Source organism: Buteo buteo, chromosome 3 (assembly GCF_964188355.1).
Source record: "Buteo buteo chromosome 3, bButBut1.hap1.1, whole genome shotgun sequence".
Taxonomy (NCBI): Eukaryota; Metazoa; Chordata; class Aves; order Accipitriformes; family Accipitridae; genus Buteo; species Buteo buteo.
This window is the reverse complement of record NC_134173.1, coordinates 78,044,007-78,066,260: the sequence shown is the minus strand read 5'-3', so window position 1 is coordinate 78,066,260 and position 22,254 is coordinate 78,044,007. Positions and strand designations below refer to the sequence as shown.

At 50.5% G+C, this 22,254-nt stretch overlaps 2 protein-coding genes across 5 annotated transcripts in view; one reads left to right on the top strand and one right to left on the bottom strand.

Moving 5' to 3' along the window:
* The window catches only part of BOP1 (BOP1 ribosomal biogenesis factor), a 67,673-nt gene extending 55,752 nt beyond the window's left edge, over positions 1-11,921 (bottom strand). Inside the window, exons 1-2 of the mRNA XM_075024176.1 lie at positions 11,811-11,921; positions 11,428-11,580 (exon numbers count right to left, since the gene is read on the bottom strand). Coding sequence (XP_074880277.1) covers positions 11,428-11,580; positions 11,811-11,819 — 162 coding nt within the window. The 5' untranslated portion in view covers positions 11,820-11,921. The remainder of the gene's footprint in view (positions 1-11,427; positions 11,581-11,810) is intronic.
* A 359-nt stretch (positions 11,922-12,280) lies between these two features.
* Positions 12,281-22,254, top strand: part of HSF1 (heat shock transcription factor 1) — a 71,333-nt gene continuing 61,359 nt past the window's right edge. For 3 of the 4 annotated variants that reach the window (XM_075024136.1, XM_075024134.1, XM_075024133.1), the window contains exon 1: positions 12,281-12,670. In XM_075024136.1, coding sequence (XP_074880237.1) covers positions 12,539-12,670 — 132 coding nt within the window. In that variant the 5' untranslated portion in view covers positions 12,281-12,538. The remainder of the gene's footprint in view (positions 12,671-22,254) is intronic. The other variant, XM_075024135.1, reaches the window with a different exon arrangement.

Below are 22,254 nucleotides of genomic sequence, written 5' to 3'. Positions count from 1 at the left end.
TGGCCCAGGCTTCTTGCAGGAGATTCACCCTGGCTGGCACGTCTGCAAACCAGACTCCAGCATCCAGGGATTAGGCATGTCTGTCGGCAAGTTCAAACCCTTCAAGAAAGCTTCGCCAGGAAAATAAGACAGACCTCAGCTAGGACATCAATCACACACCCAGCACCCTATAATACTTGACTAAAGGCCACCTGGGACACAGTGAATGCACACTGAATACTAAAACCATTTTACCAGAAAAGGGTCTGTCTGAACCAGACAGGGCTCTAAAGGGGGTTTCAGGATAAGCAAAAGGTACCAGGAGCAGAGGGGCCAGCAGACCTGGTCGCAGGGGAGCGCGGTCACCGTTCACTCCTCTTGCAGGCTTATTGGAAACACCTCTCTGCACCTTCCAGGTACATTTACCTTGACGCACGCAAAGGCTTTTTCCCCGCAGCCAGGTATCGGTCTGCTGGGGTCCCAGCCAGCCGGGCAGGCAGGGACAGGCTGGTCCCCTTAGCTTCGCAGGGGCTGCGTTCGGACTCAGGGAATAACAGCAAAGCTTTGCTCCGGCGCCCAGGCAGCCCCGTGCAGAAAGGCTCATTCCACCAGAGGGCGGCAAGCAATGCCGGACACACCGCAAAACCCTGCAAAACCCCTCAAAACTGCCCTGCTGGCAACCCTCACCCCAGCTGCTGCCAGGGCTCGGGGACGAGGACCGCCTGGCCCCCACCCCGGGCATCCACGGCTAGTGGGGATCCAGGAGTCAGCACCCCCAGACCTTGGCTCAGAGGGGAGTCAGGCAGTGCTGAGCATCCCCGACAGCCATCGGCGAACCCCACTTCTGACAGTTTTGGTCACTGGAGGGGAGACCTGGGGCAGCTGGTGGGTTTCAACAGCAGGCAGGATTCGACAGCATGGACGGGCCTTGAGAACAGGTTTAGCTGTAACAAGGGGGACAAGGGAAGAAAGATTGAAGCCTCCCACACCAGTGAGACCTGTAAACTCCTCCCTCCCAAATCCACCCCCTGCTCCCCATGTGCGGATCAGCCAGGATTCCTCTACCCCAAACTCCAACAGGTAAATTCAACAGAAGAATTCAGAGGAACTAGAAAAAAAGGATTAATCTAAACTAAACCACAAACTGGAGAGGCACAAAGGAGAGGGAGAATACCACCAGCAGGCTTTGAGGAGAGCCACATCCTCGGAGCCCTCCACTTTACACCATCAAAGAGGCGTGCGGGATGGCAGGCAAACCACGCTTGCTCAGACACAAGCGCCACGCTGCTGAGCTGCACGAGCCTCTCCGTGTCTTGGCCAGGCCGAGATAACAGCTTTCCAGCACAGGCAGAGCCAGCTCTCCCCAGTTATGCTGCAAAAAGCACATCACGTACCTGACTGGAAAGAGAGTCTTATGACAGAAAAGATGCTAAGGAGAGACAATATCTTTAGTTATAAAGTAGAGAAAGGAAATACCCTTTCAGGAACACAAGCCCCTCAGGTGTGAAGGAGAAGCAGAACTGAAGAAGGCTTGTCTATCACAAAGCTCTTCCACATCCTCCAGCTAGGTAAACTTGTGTAATAGAAGATACTGCCTCTGCCTACACCAGTCCTGCTTACTTCCTTAAGCTATTGCTGCTATGACATCCATACTAGATAGCCTCGGAAAGACCAGCTAGGCAGACTATTTAGCGGCTGCCTGGACTAGCTGAATCGGTAAGGGAAGCATCCCCCACTGCATTTGCTAGCCAGTAGAATAAGCATCAGCGCACGTTAATGGCCCAGTTAGATCCTCCTTCTCCTCCTCAAACCAACAGCCACCAGAGGCTGGATTAAAACATCAGTAGCTCCTTTGGCTCTCCTTCCCCTAAGCAAAACCTGCTTGCCTCCCACCGTAAAGTTCTCAAAGTGCTCCCACGCAGTTCCTCCTTGGTTGTGGAGAAAAGATCAGAAACTCCTGGCTTGCAATCTTCCAGCAAGAAGGGAGAAAGGTCCCCGCTGTCCCAGTGATTCCCAGCTACAGCGGAGCAGAATCTCCTCGGTGGAGCTGCAGAGGCAGGAAAGCTGGAGGGAGGGGATGCACCAGCTGGGAGCTGCTGCTGCAAAGACAGAGTTGGTTTATGAGCAGCTGGATAGGTGAGCGGGAGGACGGGCAGCAGCAAGGCCAGACGTGCCAGTCAGGGCTGGAGCGAACAGGTAACAGACCCTAATGCGGAAGCAGCCCTAGAGCAGACGGGTGTGGGAGCTGTGGCAACAGCACTTATGTGGGCTCAAAGCAACTGTCCCTCGTGTTCAGAAGAGGGGCTGCCAGGTTTCTCTCTCAGCTTTACCAGATGCTGGGATGTGCACACAAGTAGTGAGAGAATCTTGCTCTTCGGTGCCAAGCCCTGACCTTGCTAAGATCATATGATCAGGGTGGGGAAAAGCAAGCAACCACCACACATGCGTCATCTCTTCCTTTGCTAAAGCAAGATGGTTCTTGGGCCTAATACTGTCAAGTTGCTCTGCTCACCCTGTGAGGCAAAACAACTAAATCCTCAGTTTTACACATGGAAAAACGATACCTAAGGGAGCAGCAGTGATCTAGCTTGCAACAGGGCTAGAAACGGGATTGCCAAACTCACAGCCCTGTGAGCTACAGTGTACTCGCGTGGGCTGTTCTCCAGGACCTGTCCTCCACCTCCCCTCAACACATGTGAACACCAACCTGCAGCAACTCCAGCTGTTCCACTGCCTCTACACCAACTGCTGCTGATTTAGGGACAAACAACAGGCTAGGCTTGTGAAGAAAGCTGAGATGAAGCCACATAATTCCTTCTGATGAGCAGGGCCTCAGTTCCCAAGAAGCCCGTCAGACCAGCTGAGCCCTGTGGCAGTTTAAGGGCTTAAAATACGTGTCTACCTCATTACCAGCTGTTGCATTTTAAGAGGTTTCCGTTCTCAGGCAACCTCTTGCAAGTGACAAGATGCAAGACAGCATCTCAAGCAATTGCAGCCCACTGCTAAGCGAATGTCTGTGCACACCTCAGGTTTGAGCTTAGATGTAAGAAGATCCAAATCAACGCCTCCCGAACAAGAGCAGTAAAGCGGCTCCTACCAGGGCCAGGACAAAGCACCTTGCTCAGCCAGCCTCGTGGAACCAGGGCTATGTCACCGAGCCTGTGCAAGCAGCTATCTGAACAGCAGCCTGTATCTGGAACATGACTGCTGCTGGGAACCCAGGTGGATCCTCCCTGTAGGACAAACTGGGTGACATTGGGCCAACAATGATAGCAGGTCCCCATCGCAGTTGGAGACAAAGTGATCTTTCCACAGCCCGGTGCCTTTGGCAGAGTGGACGTTGTCTCGTTTCCACCAGGTCAAGTCTTCTTCTGCTAACCTCTCCAAAACCAGGAGATAGAACCTCGGCGGCCACGTCACACGCAGTACTTTGAAGAAGTCGGCTGCTATTAACCTTCTCCCGTCACCTGGCTCTACAGGTCACTGTCTTCTAGTACCAATGTGCTGTTCAGCCAGCCTGTTGTATCTCTGTAAGATGTATTGCTGCGAGAGCTGAAGGCCTGAGGATGAGGAGAGGTAACTCATGCTAAGACTGTCAGTGCAAGTAACAAGCCTGAAATTTTCACCCTGTGGGCAAACATCAATTTTGTTCCATTCCATGGGGCTGACAGAACTACTAACAGCACAAAAAAACGAAGCCTGCCATGGGAAGAGTCTCGCTCGCATACCAGACTCGAGAACTAACACATCTCAAGACAGAGACGGCTTGCCGGAGTACCAGGCAAACTCAGCAGGTTTGCTGTTTATTGCTTTGGCTTTTATTTGCAGAGCTTTTGTCCGGAGGATGTAGTGCCGTGTGTGTGAAAGCTGGCTTGTCACCCCCAGGAGCACGGAGCCCTGCGCCGACCTAGGCTCACAGCTGAGCACAGCCCTCCGGTAACACCGACACCGGGCTGGGGCAGGGACTGGCGCAGCGGGCTGGGGACGCTGAGATCTGCCGCTCTCCTGGTGCGGTGACTTAGCAAGGCACCACAGGCACCAAGCGCCAAGAAGCGGCGCTTCCACTGATGCCACGAGCTGCTGCTAGCACAAACGGGGGCTTCCTTCCTTCCATGACTGCTAGAAAAAAGCCCCAGCGGACAACAGGCAAGAAGACTCTGCAGAAATTGGGCCACCACAAAAGAATTTGTCAGCTGCTTTTCTCTTTCAGACCGGTGTGGCAAATACGAGTACAAATTAATCCAGAGGAGAGAAGAAAAAGGGATACAGGGCTAACGAGAAGAACTGAACTGAGGGGCTCCTCCGTCCGGTCCCCACATGCGCTTTTGCTGATGAGAATGCATCAGCCCCAAATGGTTAGGGTCCTGCTGCTGTGGCTGCGCGGTGCTGAGCTGAAGGCAGCGTAGAGCCACCGAGAAGAAGGAAAATGAGCACAGGTTCACTGACAGACGCTGATGGAGAAGTGGAGAGGAGCTGGATATGGTGCTGCAGCCCACAGCCCTGCGAGGGTGCTCCGAACCGTGCATCTGAAGGAACAAGAGCAAGGCAAAGCTCCAGGTGCAATCCCTACAGGATGGGAAGAGTTAAGCAGCTCTCACTGCCTCGCTGCACAGGCAGTGCCCAGATTTGGCACAGGATGGATTTGCTTCAGGCGCTCGGTGCCACAGCAGGGACTCTCTGACAGAGCAGCACTGAAGGGGCTTCCTGGATTATAAAAGCAGAAAATAAACATTTCAGCCTGGCCTTCAACTGCAGGCCACCGGGCTTTTCCCCAGGGGCTCCAAGAGCAGAGTCGGACGGCTCAGCTCAGCACTGGGGCTGCCAAGGAAGAAAGCACAGCTTGTCAGAACGCTGGAAGTCATTAAGAGGAAATCTAATCCGACAAGGACAGCCTAATATTTACAGAGCCCTGTGAGCTAGAGAGGCACTAAGAACGGGGCTTTGCAATCTGCTGACAGGCAGGTGGTAGAAGCAGTGGCCTTTCTCGCTCCTGGATCCCGAAGGGAGCTGGGACAGCACAACTCAGTTCAGCACCTTGTTGCTCAGACCGGATTAACACTTCTCCACGGGCTGAGGCGCCAGGGCTGGCTCACAGTTCAGTACCTCTCTCTCTCCTGTCCTCAAGAGAGGCTGTCTTTACTCCTCTGCAGATTTTTTTAAGCCCCAAGGACGAGACTTCTTACATTCCAACTTCCTAAAAGCATCTTCTTGCAGGGAGCTGCAGATAACCACCAGGATTGTGAGCAGGAGCACAGCTCTGGAGAGGCACCTCATCATCCCACCACCATCTACGCTTGAATTCTGCCCAGACACTAACACGTCCTAAGCTGTTTTGTGTTTCATCGTCTCAGGAGCCATCAATCTTCCCATCGCTTCCCTAGGCTGGTCAAACACAACAGTCACAAACCGGGATACCTCAGAAGATAAAAATACAAACCTTTGGCAAAAGTATTTCAAACACTGAAACGTTCAGGGAGTAGTAACACCTCCCCTAAATCTAAAGGGTTTCTCTCTTGCCAAAGCCACTACTTCCACAGATGGACAAAGAGCAGACCAGCCAAAGAGCATCAGCTTGGCTTCGGCACCCTCCAAATCACCGGCTTTCACCAAGAGAATATCGCAGTTTTTATGGAAGCAGTGAGAGACCACGATTAACGGAGTCAGTCGGCAGAACAGTGCCACAACCCCTCGCCATGAGGTGCGACATTAGCAGCGTCCTCCCAGAGCTCCCAGCTTTTCCTGCAGCCCCAGACAGGCCTCTCCGGGAGGACCATGATGCTGAGTCTACAGAAAAGCTCTGGCAACCTGAGCAAGCAAGGCTCCTTGCTGTCTGGTCGCTCAGCAGGAAACCTCAGAGTAATCACAGAACATCTGCAAGCTTCCCTTCCCTTCTCCGTCCACACGACATCCTTCTCCACAAGCTCCCTGATGTTCTCCGCATATCTCTGGCAGAGCAGGAGACCCTCCTGTCGATTCCCAAGTGCTGTATGCCTTCAGCTGATGCATGTAGCTCTCCTGCGCGTAGTCCAGAAGCTTCTGGAAGAAGCAGCTTGGGAATCCTCTCCAACCTCGATTAACTTGCTGGACAGCCAGAAGATACTGAAAGCAAGAGACCCAGGACATGCGCAAAGCCCTCCAAAAGCGCTCCAGAGCCTGGCTCGAGTGACGTTCATGGTGACAGACCATTCCCAGAGAACAAGGATGTCTTTAACATCAAGGCTGAAAATCCAATGGGGAGGAGCAGGAGGCTTCTCCGGCACCAGCTCAGGTGTCCACACCAGCGGCAAGGCACAAGTGATGTTGGAGCAAACTGGCATCAGCTGGGAGGTCTAAAGGCAGGTTCAAAGCAAATTTCCACAAGACAGAATGAGGTCTTCAGTTTTGAAAAACAGGGACAGCAAGACAGCCATCCAGGCTAGAATGAGCATGCTCGCCAAAACACGCAAGAGGACTGTAAAAATCAGGCCTGGCTCTCTCAGAGGGGGCAAGCTGATCTTGCTGAAAGGTGGTCTTTACCCTCCCACCCTCCTCTTGCTCCTCCCTGTGTGCCGGCTTGGCTCCTGACACTCTCCCCAGGGAGCCAATTCAACCCGCTCACCTCGCAGAAGGGAAACTACCTCAGCAGGGAGGAGAGACGGCTCTCGATCACGCTGACGAGGTGACCTGGCTCAAGAAAGCATCTTCTGAGACGGAGCAGAACCAGAAGGGAGAGGACAAGGCTGGGGATGGGAAACATCCCCGCTCTGGCAGCCCTCAGAGAAGCTGCTGACTGTGAGGTTCGTTAGCCTTCTGTGAAAACACAGCTTCAGAGAAGCTGCCAGGGAGGGTCAGCGTTCTGTATTTGCACTTTATTACCTAACTGCAAGGAGCAGGAAGAACTGGGGGCTGTCACCGCCACGCATAGTAATGACAGCTCTGCATTGTGGCTGATGGCTGCTTTTGGCACTTACACATCATGTCCCCAACAGTGCTACACTGTATTGGAAATGAATGCTGTATAATTTGCAACATATTTTAAGCTTAGGGCTAAAAATCAATTAAATTTCCGAGAATGAGCTAAACAAAGGCAGAAGTGACTGGCCTCCAGAGATCCCTGCTGTTCAGATACCTGTTCACAGGCAGGCTACAAATCATCATTCAGCACCACCCCCAGAAGTGCCAAAGTCATCACACCAACCTACTAAACAAAAAAAGACATCTAAGAACAGACTCTAAACTTTTGGGCAAGAATTAAAATCCCCCTGAAAGGAGCAGGGACGAGCCCCCTTCTGAAAAGGCTGCCGACAGAGGTGTGAGTCAAACCATTTCCTCTCTCACCAGGGTTAAACCCCCGCAAGGTCTCCTCGGAGCATTTTAGGGACACAGCCCTGGGTAGGAGCATCCTCTGTTCCCTTACAGGGAACGTAGATCCTAATGAGCAGCCAAAATGAGCAGCCAAAGTCATGGATTAACGGCAAGGACACTCACAGTCTGCGTTTATTTTCGGAGTCCTTTTCTTCTCTTTTTCGTGTTCCTGCAAGTAAGAACCTGACAACTCTGCTCTGCCAGAATAAAAACTTGTTTGGTGGCACCCGAAGACTGTTTCGGGTTTGCATATCACTTTGGCTAAACCGCTCCTACACAGCACAGCGAATTGAACAAAATTGATAATAAAAAAAAAAATTGATAATACAAAAAACCCCAACAAGTGGTCACTTGGGGCAGCGGGGGAGGCAGTGTGTGCACGGGCAGGGTCGAGGCCACAGACCAAAGAGCAAGCGCAAGCTAATATCACAAATACCAGCTCAAGCAAGAGCCGAGGTCTCATGGGCAGATCCTCCCAGTGCTCCCAGGGCAGGGAAAACTGCAGCATGGCAACTTACAACTCCCAGTGGGTGTCAGTTTCTTACCCATCACACTAACAGCAGCTCCGACAACTGACAAGCCCTTAGATGCAGGCACAGATACCCACACTCTTATCTTATAAGAAAAAATAATCCCCCCCCCCAGCAGGTTTTGCCATCACAACCAATCCAAGTAAAATTTTAGCTTGCCTTTTAATAATGTTTTCATAACTAACTCCTTGTAAACAAAGCAGATTTGCCTACCGGAGAGCTGATGAACAGAAATCAAAGTTTTAAGAGTCTGCAATTAAGAGACCAGAATTTGAGAAATCTCATTCAAAATTAAACACATCTACCCAAGACAAATAAACAGCTCTCCAATGCTAGCAAGTGAAGTATTTTCTAGGCAGAAGCTAGGTCTCTTCATTCTCGCCCCAAAGCCGTAAGTCCATTTTTAAATGCCACAGTATTATACGAAGAGCATTAGCATACCCTGTGCCTGCCACCTCCGCTGGTGAACCAGCAGCTCTCCCCGGCAGAGGAGGACCACCAAGCGCCCTGACGACAGACCCAGCTCAGACAGAGTTGTCCTACGAGCATTTGTTCCCCAGACCCTGCGTGTAGCTCCATTTTCTTCTCCAAAGTGAATTTTCTTCTCTCCGTAAAGCAGCGACCACCGTTCCCAAGCTAAGAGCAAAAGCGAGACGCTGCATAGAGCAATGGCCGAGGAAACACTCAAGATGCTCCTGGGAAATTCTAACGTTGTAGTTTGCCTCTGCTCTCCCCAAGTTCCCGAGCAGTTTTGAAGCAATGTAAAATTCTAAATTGCACACAGCTCACGAAATCATCGAGTCACTCTGAGAAGCTGTCTGAACTGCAGAAGCTTCTAACACTGCAACATAGCAGTTTTCAACCCATTTACTTATGGCATTACGCAAAGGGCCCTGTAAAGAAGGAAGAGAAGAAAACCCAGCTGCAGGAGGCTGTAGTTCACCACGCAGGGTTCACAGCTCCATCAGAAAGCATTTAGGGGTGCTGCAAATCAAAAAGGACAGAGGCACAGACAATAGAATTACTTCCTTGCAGGACTCCAGAGAAGAAAAGGGTCTGAACAGACAAAACTTCCATTAAACTCTGCACTGGGAAAGTGATGCCCTTGCAAGAAGCGTTTCTTTTTTCCAAACAGAAACAACAGGTGAACAGCCAACTCCCACGGTTTATATATTGAACATGACATTCCACAGTATGGAATATCCCTTTGGCTAGTTTGGGTCAGCTGTCCTGCCCGTGCTCCCTCACAGCTTCTTGTTTGCACACCTGCTTGCTGGCAGAGCATGGGAAACTGAAAAATCCTTGACTTCGGATAAGCACTACTCAGCAACAACTGAAAACACCAGCGTGTTATCAACATTATTCTCACACTAAATCCAAAACGCAGCACTGTACCAGCTACCAAGAAGAAAATTAACTCTGTCCCAGCCGAAAGCAGGATAATATCCACCCCTTATTCTATACCATTTACGTCATGCCCAGATCCCACACTGCTCAATACATTTCTAATTAACCACCACACCACTTTTCCTGCCTTTTAGTGTATAATACACAGAGATAGCATTCCCGCAGCTTATGGGCCATCTCTATCAAATGTCTTTCAAGTTCATTCAGTCCATGACTTTGGGCTCCATCTGTCCCAAGTCTGTCCGGGCAGGAGGGATGGCGCACAATCCGCTCAGTCGGCAGAACAGGATCGGGCTGTGGTGCCCCACTGGTCCAAGTCTGATGTGTTTCATGTCTTTTCCCTCCGTGAAACTTTTTCAGGACCCTTCCCACACAAGAGGAAACCCAGTCAAGTCTCTGCTCTGTCCCTAACATTCCCTGCTCAGCATAGCTGCAGTCTGTGTTCAGTAACTCTCTTCACACACAGCCCAGCAGCACGCAGGGCTCCTGCGTGGCAGGAACGGCACTAGCTCCTGCCCTTCTGCTAAGACACTGTTGCCTTTGCATGGCAAAGGCCCCAAAGGCAGAAGGCCAAGCAAGAAAGGCAATTGGGAATCTGACTTCGCCGAGATGTCGCTACAAAACCAGCAGGCTATCCCTGCCCAAAGCAGCAGCAAGGCCAAAAAAGGGACATATTGCACAGTAACGGAAACAGCGTTCAGGATCAAACCCCCCCGACCTCCTCAGCTTCTGCTCTTACCGCTGTAGCTCTCATTTAAGCTGTGCTACCTGCACAAAGCATGCAATGTTCCAGTGCAGAGCAGAGCATCGTGTCCAGCTTGACCTGGGTTGCAACAAGACAGTGATGGCTCCCAACACCTGCCGATACTTTCTTACGGACCTATAGCATGGCACGTACTTGGATATTGAATAAAAGGCTGAAGAAGCGGGAGAGTTGGGTGCAGAACCAGCCCCAGCTCTCAGACAGACGGATGCACAATGCACTGGCAGTCAGTCCCGGCTTTAGCAATTACCCTACTGCTTACCCGGCTGCATGGCAAAACAGAGCTGAGAGCCAACGCCAAGGAAAACAACCCCCACCACGAGCCAAAACGCCTGCCCAGTTTAGGGGACCAATTGTTCTGAAAAGCAAAACAGAACAACAACAACAACAACAAAAGCCCCGCTTCCGCAGAGCGATTTCTGGGCTGGATCAGCCGCCAGGCCTGGCCTATGCCGTAGATTCATAAGCAGCAGTTGAAGCACGACAACGAAGGCGGTGTCAGGGTGGGAACGAGCGGCCGTCGATGCGGACAACCCAAGCAGGACGGCTGCTGAACAGCAACGCCGCAGCCCCAGGCACTGCTATGAAACTCCTAAGCAGGTTACTAGAGGAACTTTCTACTAAATTTCTACTCCAGACCTGGGTAAAGCTTCTACCCATTATCCAAACAGATATATAAACAGACAGATCCAGAGAGCTAGGGTAATTACAAGGCATTTCTTGTTAACGAGCTCGGGGTGTGACCCAGGGCGAAGGAGGCTGCCCTGCCCGAAGTACCAGGGATCTGCATGTTAATATCTCGAGACAAATTTGAGCATGAGCCCGCCTGGTCGGACATCCCTGACTCCTGGGAGCTCAAGCTTGTGTGAATCTTCCTCAGCATCTCTGGGGGCTTCTCTACCCAACGTGCAGCTCTGGTTCCCGACGCCAACCCAGCCACACCGCCCGACCCAAGCCCCCACTTGCGCAACTGAAGAGAAACAGCATCAAAAAAAAACCAAACCAAAACCCAACCCCAAAACAATAATCTAGCAACTTCACAGGTCTGAACAAGATTCCTCTTTGCAAATGCTTTACCAGGGTTTGCGTGAACGGGTTTGGTTTTACTTTTTCTCCATAGTTTGTGCACGGGGTGGGGGACACACCAACACGAGGTCTTCCTCACAACCTTCCTCCTCCTCCTCCAGGCAGGACAGGGGAAGAAAACCGCGTTGGGCCTGTGTTACGTATCTAGACTGTAGAGATCCTATAGATCCTATAGATCCACAGGCCGTTATTTCTGAGGGCCGGGACCCCCCGGAGCTGCCAGTCCCAGCAGGACATCCCCCAGGCTGCGAACACCCAGAGAGGTACCGGGCCTCGCCCGCTGTAAACGCCGTTTCCCGGTGCTCAAGAGACCCTTACGTGTGTCCGGGGGGGGGGCGAGCTGCCGCCGGGGCCTTCCTCCTCCTCCTCCTCCTCCTCCGCCGAGCTGCTGTCGGTGCCCGAGTCCTCCAGCCCCGAGTAGACGCTCTCCTCGCTCTCCGTCAGCTCCTCGCTCTCCCCGGCAGGACAGGGCTGGAAGGGAACGGGGCGGCGGAGAGAACGGGGAGGGTGTCAGGCCGGTGGCGGCCCCGGTTGTGTCCCGTCCCGTCCCGTGTGTGTGTGTCGTGCCCCCACCTCCCCCCGCCTCCCCAGGACCGGGACCGGTCCCCGCGTCCCCTTCAACGGGGGAAAAAAAAAAATTTAAAAAAAAATCCCAAAAAGCAGCGTAACCATGGCAACCACCCCCCCGCGCGCGCCCCGACCTCCTCCATGGCTCCGTCCCGCGTGCGCCGCCGCCGCCGCGCACCGCGCCTGCGCGCCCGGGTCAAAGGTCGCGGCGCCGCTTCGCTTTTCCCCGGCGGGAGGAGAGGCGCATGCGCAGAAACGGGCACCGAGGAGGGGGGGGAGGAAGGGGGGAGGGGAGGAGCGCGCATGCGCCCAGCGACAGGCCGGCTGGCGTCGCGGGGAGGTGCGCATGCGCATAGGCGGGGCTGACCGGCGGCACGGGCGCACCGGTTGCACGGCGCATGCGCACAGAAGTGCGTCTCCCTCCCCCTCCCCTCCGAGGGGCGGGGCGGCGGGGAGGGGGTGGTGGTGCGCGCTCTCCCGGAGGAGGCGCATGCGCATCGCGCCGCCCGGCGCCGGGCTGTTGACGGCAGCGTGGAGGGAGGGAGAGGGGGCGTGGCCCCGGCGCGGGAGGGGGCGGCGCCGCGCATGCGCCCGGCGGCGCCGCCGCGCGGGGGGCTTGTCTCGGAGGCGTCCCAAGATGGCGGCGGCCATGCTGGGCCCCGGGGGTTGCAGTGCGCAGGCAGCGGCCCGGCCCCGCGGCGGCGGCCGCCGGCGGCACTAAGCCCCCGCACCGCCTGCCCGCCTCGGCCCAACCGCTTAAACCCCAGCTGGCGGTGGCTTCCCGGGGAGGGCGCCGGTGCGCCGCGGCCTGCCCCGGGGCCTGCAACCGGGCCCTCAGGGCGCAGCGGTGGCCGCCGCCGTTATGGAGGGGCCTGGCGCGGCGGCGGCGGCGGTGGGCGCCGGCCCCGGCGGCAGTAACGTCCCCGCTTTCCTCACCAAGCTGTGGACCCTGGTGGAGGATCCCGACACCGACTCGCTCATCTGCTGGAGCCCGGTGAGTCCCGGTGAGGGGACGAGGCGGCCGAGGCCCCGGGGCCCGGCTCCCGTCAGCGGGCGGATGCCGGCTGACGGGAGCTGGGCCCCGGGGCCTCGGCCCAGGCGTGTCCGCGGTCTCCCTCGGGCTCCGAAGTGACTTTCCCAGCCGCGGGCCTGGACCTCGCTCTTTACCGGTGTGTCACAACATCGGAGCGGGTTCCCGTCCCTCTCTAGGCCTTGCAGTTGCTCTTGCCCGCTCCTAATTAGAGGTGCTGCCTCTTTCCCCGGTGGTTATCCCATTACTTCGTTACCCCAGCGCCGCAATACCTCGGGGGCAATTGAGCTATCCTGTGTACTTGGAGGGGGAATACAACAAAAAAAACAGCGTCTGGATGCTCCTCTAGCTGTTTCCATGGTAGGGGATGCTCAACAGTTTTTAGCTATGTCATTATAACCGCTGTGGTACAGCCCGTGCTGTTTTTCTGGCCTGTTTCTACGGCGCTGGCCCGATTTGTGGTTGCACCAGTCACGCAAGTCCCCTTTTTCTATTTTTTCTAGCCACTCGGGGAAGTTTTAAGTTTTGTCTAAAAGATGGTAGCGTGTGGAGCCAAATACCACAAGCCGTTTTTCGGGGGCAGTTACATCCGTGGTGTTCACCCGAAATCAAAGGGAAGAAGTTTTGTAGCTGTTTGGTCCTTAACCTGGCAGACCAAACAGTTCAGTAGAAATAAGTTCTTGTGAATGCTCACTTACTCTGTCTCCTGTACCGCCGTATCGCCTTGCTTCGACCGCAGATCAGACATTTGCTGCCAAAACTGTCGAGGGAGGAGAGATGAGGTAATACTGGTAAGAGTGAAAAAGGATTGTCGTGTAGAGGTTTGACTTCAAATGGGAGCGAGGAGCTGAGAGAGGTGGAACTGCTGTTCAAGATAATAGAACATGAAAGATAAGGACCAAAATAAAAACATACACGCGCTGGGAATGTTTTCATGTAAGCCTTGATCGTAGCTGCTCTCCAGCAACTCTTAACTGTTTGCTTATCTGACTCAATGTGGCAGTAATGAGATGAAAGACCTGCGCTGTTTGCTGCGGATATTGCATTGCTCTTAACTTTGCAAGTCATTGCCTCTGAACAAACGCCTTGTACTGTTACTAGTGCAAACAAAGATTTGATGCCTTGCGTTAAATAAGTTTGTATTCGGTTTTGTGTTGCTGTAACACCGTGAGAAATTGCCTGTACGGGCAGGGGACAAATGACGTTACCCTATTCCCTGTGCCTTTGGGAACTGCAGTGCACAGGCAGGGCGCCTTCCTCCTGGGGGTGGGTGCGAGAGCTTTTTTGGGGGTGCCGTGAAAACTTTCGGCCTTTGTTTGAATGCAGATAGACTCGCTGTTTGGGCGGTGTTTAAATTAAGCTGTGCCACTGGGAATATGGAGTAGTATCCGTGGAATTAGTACCTACGTGCAAATCAGTATGCTTTTGCAAATAGGTATATGTACTTTGCTTATGTTGCAAGGTAAAGAAAGGTAAAGAAAGTTGCCTACATCTTTACATTTCTCCTTGCCCAAAAAATTTTTGTGAATGTCCTGAGTGGAGAAGGAAAGAGGTGTCGGTGTTGAGGCTGGAGTTCCTGACTGCTTGCTTCCACCCCATGGCACAGTTTGCTGCCCCCTCTTTTTGGGGGTTATTGCTCATGGGGACCATTTTGGTGTGTAGCACGACTACCCCAAGCTGTACTAGCCCACCTGGGGGGCAAGGGAGCTGCCCCTGGTAGGTGAGAGTGAAGAGGTAGGAAAGGGAGATTCATCTGCTGGTTTTGCATCTGATGATGCAGTGTGCTGGGTGAGGTTGCTTTGCAGTAGCTGTCCAGGTACATGTTCTTGTCCTGTGCTAAATGTGCAATCTCCTGCTTTGTTCACTGCGGGATAAGCTACCTTTATTTACTGCATGTTTGCTGCAGGTAACAGTGTGCGTGAAGAGCAGTGTGATAGCCTGGACAGCTGGAGCACTGAGGTTCAGCCCAGATCGAAACTTTATTCCAAGGCAACTTTGCCAGTCTGATAAATAGATTTTTATTTTTTTTAACTGCTTTAGACTATTGGTAGGTGGACAAACCTTCTAGGTCTTGGCAAGAGCTGAGGAAGTACAGTCTGGATGGATACAACTCTTAAAATTTATTGTGAAGTCTTAGATCCTGATGATCTTCACTTCAGAAGCAGGGTTCTGCTTGTATGGAATGACTGTGTCAGACGTCTGAGCTCTTTGTTTTTCCTGGTGGTGAAAGTAAATGTTCTGTGAGTCGATGGAATCTGTGAGAACCTGGGAAAAGATTGGATCTTCCCCTAAGTAGTTCTCTCTCTTTTTGTTGTTGTTAATACAGACTGTGATACAAAAACAAAGTTGCTGATTATCCTCAGGCTCACTCAGGTAATCAGTAGTTGATGACTCTCAGCTTACTGTGTTTAATTCCTTTCTTTTAATTTCCTCTAGTAATAGATGGAAGAAACAAGCTGTAGGGGTTCAGGAATATGGATCTCTAAGTGGTTGCAAAAAGGAAAGGGATCTTTTATGTGCTTTTGAGGAGAAATCAACTCGGTAGAAAGCAGAAAAATAAACATAAGGGGGAGATAAAGAAGCAGAACAGGCTTTTTAAAATATATAGCTTCTAATTTGACTTCTTTTGAAGGTAAAGTCTTCGAATTTTATTTGTGATTCCTTGACACACCTTTTTTTTTTTTATTATTTTATAACTTTCTCATATTGGAAACTTCTCTCATCCCTACAGCTAATGTTAATGATTCAAACCTCCCCCTGGGTGCAGTCACTGCAAGACTGAAAGCCAGGATGGCTTTTAGGTGTTTACCATGTCCTCAGCATCAGGTGCTGTGACAGCCAGGTTTCTGCCCTGCCTCATCCATAAATCCCGCCATTTCCTCAAGTGTAACATTGCCGCTTTCTATTCAGAGGACTCTCAGATTTGCTAGAGGCCAAAAATGTTCTGGGAAAGTACCCCAGTCTGCTTCCTCTCTCACCAAAACCTCTCTTCTCAGCCTCAGGGGCAGCCTGCTGAGCTGGATTTTCCAAAGGGCACGCAGATAGAAATGCGCTTTCCTCATTGTTTCAAATCAGTCAGTGCTTCTCACATATAAAGATGAGATCGCACCCGACTGGATTACTGGGCAGCAAGTTTAAAAGGCAGATATCTTGTAATGTCACTCACAGATTGTGTAATCGCTCCTCACAATGATGGTGTGCAGGCCAAAACCGTAGGAGAATTTGAAAAGAGTTCAAGGAGGATGGGTTGTTTTCTTATAAAACACAACATCTGGATATAATTTCTGCCCTCGGAAGTACCAACACTGCTGTTTGCTGGTAGAAACTTGTTAGGGAAAGTTGATGTTGTCTTGCTTAGACTTTTCCCTAAGTGTGTGAGGTGGCATCTTGTCTCCCTGGACCTCAGTCTGACATGGGACAGCAAGTCTTGTTGACTCTGCAGCAGATTCCTCCGTTGAAACAACCAAGTTGAAGTATATTTGGGATACAAATAATAAGACTAGTTGAAGACTAGTTTATTTGTGACATTATTTGCTACGTTTACCTTCCTCTCCAAGGCATATACTCAACTAGGAGTTGGCTACTGCCAAAGAGTGCAGAACGTCTTTGCATCTCTGCTAGCGATTGTGGGGCCTCGGTGAGTGGATTCAGCTTTTTGTCCTCTGTGGGTTGTTTTTTGTTTTGGTTTTTTTCCCCTGGATCTTTTTCCGTTGAACTTGTGAGTTTTAGTGGCTCATCCTGCTGCCGTTTCTGCTGGAGGTAATGGGAAAGTGTACCTGGGGATGGTAGGAAGAGGGGGGGACAACCTTTGCTGGTAGCAGCCACCTGTTTAAATTGAGTTTACTTGGAGGGTGGACGGCTTGTGAATCTCTGCCCGGGTTGTCCTGTCCTCCTGGTGATCGTTGGACCCTCTGCTGAGCCTCTTCCACCTGCTGAAGTGAAAGAGCCGAGCTGATTCAGAGGGGTCCTGGGGGCTGCAACTGGCAAAAGGTAAATGAGAGATGGAGCAAGACCTCCCTTTTCTTGCAGTTGTTACCTGGGTTTTTTTGGCTGGCTCTCCATCTTGTGAAGTCATGTCTTCAGAGCACCCCCCGCTAGAGGGAAGGGATGCAGGCTTGGGTAAACCAGCCACTAACTCTTTGCTGTTGTGTTACTCATCTTGAAGGGAGCGTCAGGTTCAGAGCCATCAGCTTGGTTCTCTTCACCTGGGGAACAGGGGCAAAAGAGGTGTGGAGGGAGGGCATGGGAGAACATGAAGCTCCTCACAGGGAGAGTTAGGAGGAAGCTGTGAAATTTGGTATCCCACTGTTGTGGTCTAACTCCAGCCAGCAACTAAGCAACACACAGCTGCTCACTCACTTCCTCCCTCACCCAGTGGGATGGGGGAAAAAATTGGGGGGAAAAAAAAATGGTAAAACTCATGGGTTGAGATGACAATAATAAAAGGACTGGAATATACAAAACGAGTGATGCACAACGCAATTGCTCACCACTCGCCGACCGATGCCAAGTTAGTTCCTGAGCAGCTCTCCCCCCAGACCAGCTCCCCCCAGTTTATATACTGGGCATGATGTCACCTGGTATGGAATATTCCTTTGGCCAGTTTGGGTCAGCTGTCCTGGCTGTGTTCCCTCCCAACTTCTTGCTGGCTGGGCATGAGAAGCTGAAAAATCCTTGACTTAGTCTAAACACTACTTAGCAACAACTGAAAACATCAGCGTGTTATCAATGTTCTTCTCATACTGACCCTAAAACATAGCACTGTACCAGCTACTAGGAAGACAATTAACTCTATCGCAGCCGAAACCAGGACACCCACCCAGACAGTCACTCCTGTCCAAGTCTTATGCCTGAATTTAGAACATGCTAAGCTTAGGTTTGTGGAACCTGAGCATCAGCCCTTGTATCCGCAGTATAAATGTTACCACCTGCTGCTGGCAAAACCCCTGTCCCCATTTCTGCTCCAGCAGAAGCCCGGATTCCAGTAGAGGAAAGTCCATGCGGTGAGGCACGGGTTGCTCCGGCCAGGCCATGGATGTTACAGTCCAGACTAGTACGGGCATCTAAGTGACCCTGAGGCTTGCCCTGATTTAGACCTGGAGAGGCGCTGGACTATTTGAGAGGGTGACTCAGACTTGGAAAGCAACCACGCGTGGAACAGCAAGCCCTCCGCAGCACGCTGATCTTCAGCAAAGTAGGAGCGAGGTGCTGTTTCCGTGCCGTCGTGTTTCAGCCTGATGGCTCTGTTAATGCTCTTGGACAGTGGAGGGGAGCAGAGTGCGTGAAATAACTTCATCAGTGGCTTGTTTTGCCTGTAAACATGTACACACTTTCTGCACAGCTTGCCAAATTCGACGCCAGCTCTCATGAGGTCAGTGCTGAGGTCCTCGCCTGCACTAGGAAAATTACTCTTTGCTGAAATTGTCTGTCACCAGTTGGGTCCTTCAAGAGCGCTGGAGATTCCTGGTGACTTAACTCTCGGTGTGCAGGAGACACCGCTTCCCTTCCTGCGGTTCTCAAAACCAGTGTTATCTCACGGCAAGGTACTTGCTTTGAGGAAGTCTTGTACGGAAAATCTGAACGTACAGCTGGAAATGAGGAATGTGCAGAAGAATTGCAACACTGGCATGCTTCTAAAGTGTGCTGATTTATGGTCTGTGAAAGTTAACTGAAAATCGGGGAATCAGAAGGAGGAAGGGTTTATAGCTGCCAAGCAGTGAACAGGGGAAATGTGAGGTTTCATCTTATATTTAATCCCTCACATGCATAGATAATAGCAACTTTCATGGTTTTGCAAGCGGGAGTTGATCCAGTCTGGTATATAGGTGAGGGTTTGTTAAATAAGGCATTGGACTTTTAATAAAATAAAATTCAACCATTGTTCAGAGTTTTTACGTTTGAATTGCTTATTTTCAAATTCTGTATTTGCAATGCAAATTCAAAGTAAAACTTACTCCCGTTAAGCATGGCAGTCAAAATAAAGTGCATATTTTTACAAGGCAATGATATCTGTAATCGTGTTGGATTTCCGATTGAATTTAAATTCAGGAACATGTGCCTTTAAAGGTCATTTTTTTTATATCAGTCAAGCTAAAAGGTACATTTAGAAAAGGCCAAGGTCCAGGGTTAGGTAGGAGGTTAAAGTAAGAGACTTACTAAGAGCTTCAAGAGGAGCACTTAATGGAAAACCTCTACTTAGAGCTGAAGAGTGCTGGTAGCCAAAAAAAACTGGAACGGTTCTAAATGCTGTTCCGAACAGGCTTTGAGGTGGTAATCTGCTGACACATTACAAAACTGAATATTCAGAAACTGTCCTTTGAAACCTTGGCTTTTCAGGTTTCTGCCTCAACCATACCTTCTCCCTCTTTAAATTACTTTGCCAGAACTTTTTGAATACAGATGACGTTGCTTGTCCTCTTCCCGAATGGCGCAGGAGCTCTTGGACCACTTCAAGGAGCAGTTTTCCAGTACAGGGATGTTTTTCCAGCAAAGGCTGTGTAGCAGTAGTCCTGCACTGTCTTGCTCCACGCTCGTTTATGCCAGACACTTCGTTTCCTTCCTAAGTGGCTGCCCTGCCTTGCAGTGCTCCGGCAGCAGCTGGTGGATCTAACCACATGCTTCTGCTACAGGATCGCTCAGTTTTGGGCGCAGGATCCTGCCCCACATTTGCACTGACTCTGGTTCCTGTCAGACCCTTTTATGGACTGCCTTAACGTGCCAATACCTGATTTTCTTCCTTTTCTGCTGTATTAGGGTTAAGGCTGCTCATGGAGGTGTTCAGTGGGAGCTGCTGCTGGCTGAGGGTAAGCGCAGATGTGGATGATGGAGCCGGGGAGGCAGAGCAGCCCACGCACCCTGTGCCAGCAGCGAGTCGTGCCGTAGTTCCTTGTACCTTGTTGAACTGTAACCTCGGGAGAGAGATTCAGATAACTTGTGTAAACTCAAACGTGGTTATGTTTTGTGTGGTGACGTTGGCTACAGTTGCGAATTGAAACGATGCACTCAGAGTTTGGGTCAGTTTGATGCAGAGCTTAGAAGAAACTTTAACCCAGTCGATGTTGATGGTTTTCCCCGTTGTTCTGCATTTTACTCATCAGAGAGGAACAGTGCTGTCAACTCTGCGCATGGGCAGTTGGTACTGAGCATGTGGAATGCTAAAATGTTAGTTATAACTGGTGATTAACACAAATAAATTACTCCAGTGGTTGATCCGCTGTGGAACTTAAAAATCTAACTCTGTTATATCCCATAGTAATTATATAAATTACTAGATAAATAAAATCTACTGCAGGTCCCACTGTGCTATTTGGTACATCCTCCTGCCCAGTATTCTTGATTACAGAGGCTGTCAGCCTCACTCAATGAAAATTTCTGGTTTGACCCACAAAGGAGTGATTATTCCTTGCCTTTTTCTAGGTTTAGGACTCCCTGGTCTAGCCCAAGAGGATTTCTGTTCTTGTGATACCACTTCCAGCACAGCGTGTTTTCACTTTCAGTTATAAAGAATGGTGAATAGCTAATTTTAAAATCCCTTTGTATACAGAGAAGTTCCTTCTTTACTTTTTTTTCCATTAGCAATGTATTTTTCACAGGCTATACCTCCTCTTACCTTTAATATCTTTTATAAATAAAAGTGCAGCTATCTTTGCTCAGCTCAAAGCTCTAATCTACCTGACTTCAGTAACTGCGGCACAGAAAATGAGTTACCCGTAGGCAGGTAAGGATCCACAAAGCGAGTGAAGAACCAGCAAAAAAGAAGGGAATTGTGTTGTTTGAAAATACTTTAAGGTTTAGGTGAAGTTACTAGCTGGGCTCCTCAAGGTTCTTGGGGTCTGTCTGCTGTAGTTCTTCTCACGACGTTGGCACAAAAAAGGAGTAGCTGTGTGAAGTGAAATGAATAAAGTAGGAAGGCGTCAGTATCGCAGAGCCTTATCTTGCAGGGAGAATTGAGTAAGTCCTGAGAAAGGACTTAATTTAGGAGTGGTATGACCCTACTTGTATGAGATGCAAGGTCACGCAAGTAAGTGATTTTTGCTGTCTTCTGGGAATTCATTAGTTATGCCTGCAAATAGTTGTTTCTTTCTTACAAATTTGACCAGGGTACTTTTCCTGCTTCAGAACCAAAACCACACTTTGATGCTTTTTTTTTTTTTTTTTACGCTTGTGCATGTGTGAGCTCAGTTACCTGATCTGGTTCACAGCATGGTCCCCAAAAACCAGCCGGGTTTTGGCAGCACTGCATTTGAGTCAGGAACAAGCAGTGGTGGTGCCTGAATACCTTAAGCTGATGCTTTGATGTAGTTTAGCAATATGAAACCATGGTCTGAAAGTTATGTTTCCCTAGCCCAGCAAAACAACAGCTGGGAAAAGATAAAGCCTAGATGAGTGGGATCGTGTGGGTATGACCTTCACTTAACAGTTGTGACTGAGAAATAAGGAGGGTTCTGGGTCTGCGCTCTAGTAGGCCTTGTGGCATCAAAAGAGAAGTTTCAAGATGGAATAAATGTGTGAGTGCTGCGGTCCCCTGTGATAGCTTGGGGCTGAACCTGGTCACCCACAAGGTATCTTCGCGTCCTGCGCTGCATGGATAGGCGAGATGCTGCTTTATTACCTTTTTCCCTGCTAGCTCTTCCGTTGCAGGATTTCTCATTCTTGCCTTCCCAGGAAGACAGTGCGTAGCGGGAGCCGGTGATACTCTGCCACGCTTGAGCAGAATGGGGCCAGTAAGCTGAAGAAACAGTGTTAAGGTGAACAAAGAAAAAAAGAATTGATCTTTGATCGGTCTGTTTAGTGGGTGGCTTGTCTGTAGTTGCTAGAAGGAGGTGTTGATCACCAGCTTTGACCTTGGTTCTGCCAGTGCTGAGCATGCGGCAGAGGATTTTCTGGTGGAGCATGCTTTTAACTATCTGTCAGAAAACTTCCTTCCTGCTCTGCTGGTGTCTGAACTCTGGGTAAACTGGTGAAGTTTCACCTTGGAGATTGCTTGCATTAAGTCCCCTTGTATATAAGATTGTCAGCACCTTACAGATTTGTTTGGATTTTTTCTTGTAAGCTAAAGCTCGTCTCTTCCACGCCATTCTGTGCACACAGGAGGAATGTAGTCAGAACATAGGTGGTGACGGGTGTCTAAGAGTGGTGTAGCTGAGCTTTATGAAAAGTCAGCCTTCAAAAAGTCAAATTTCGAATCTCCATGCTGGAAATGGCGACTTGTTTAGATTTTTGGATTGGAGCAAGATTCTCTTTTCATCACGCCGAAGCTGGAAATAGTGCCGTGATTGAACGTAGCTTGTGTGCAATCAACACCAGCACATGTTCTTTCTGTACAGTGGTAGGGAAGGAGAATTTCTTTCCTAGAATTAAATGACTTGTTTCCCAAATGTGGCATGAAGAGTCTGTAAACTGTTTCCTGCAGAGGTGAACACATGGCCACAGAGGTCTGGGTTTGTCACATGCAGCCTGGATTGCTGAAATTCAGTGATTGTAACAGCACGGTTTCTTGAGCAGCTGAGCCAGTGTAGTGATGAGCCCCTCCTTGTCCTGTCTCCAGT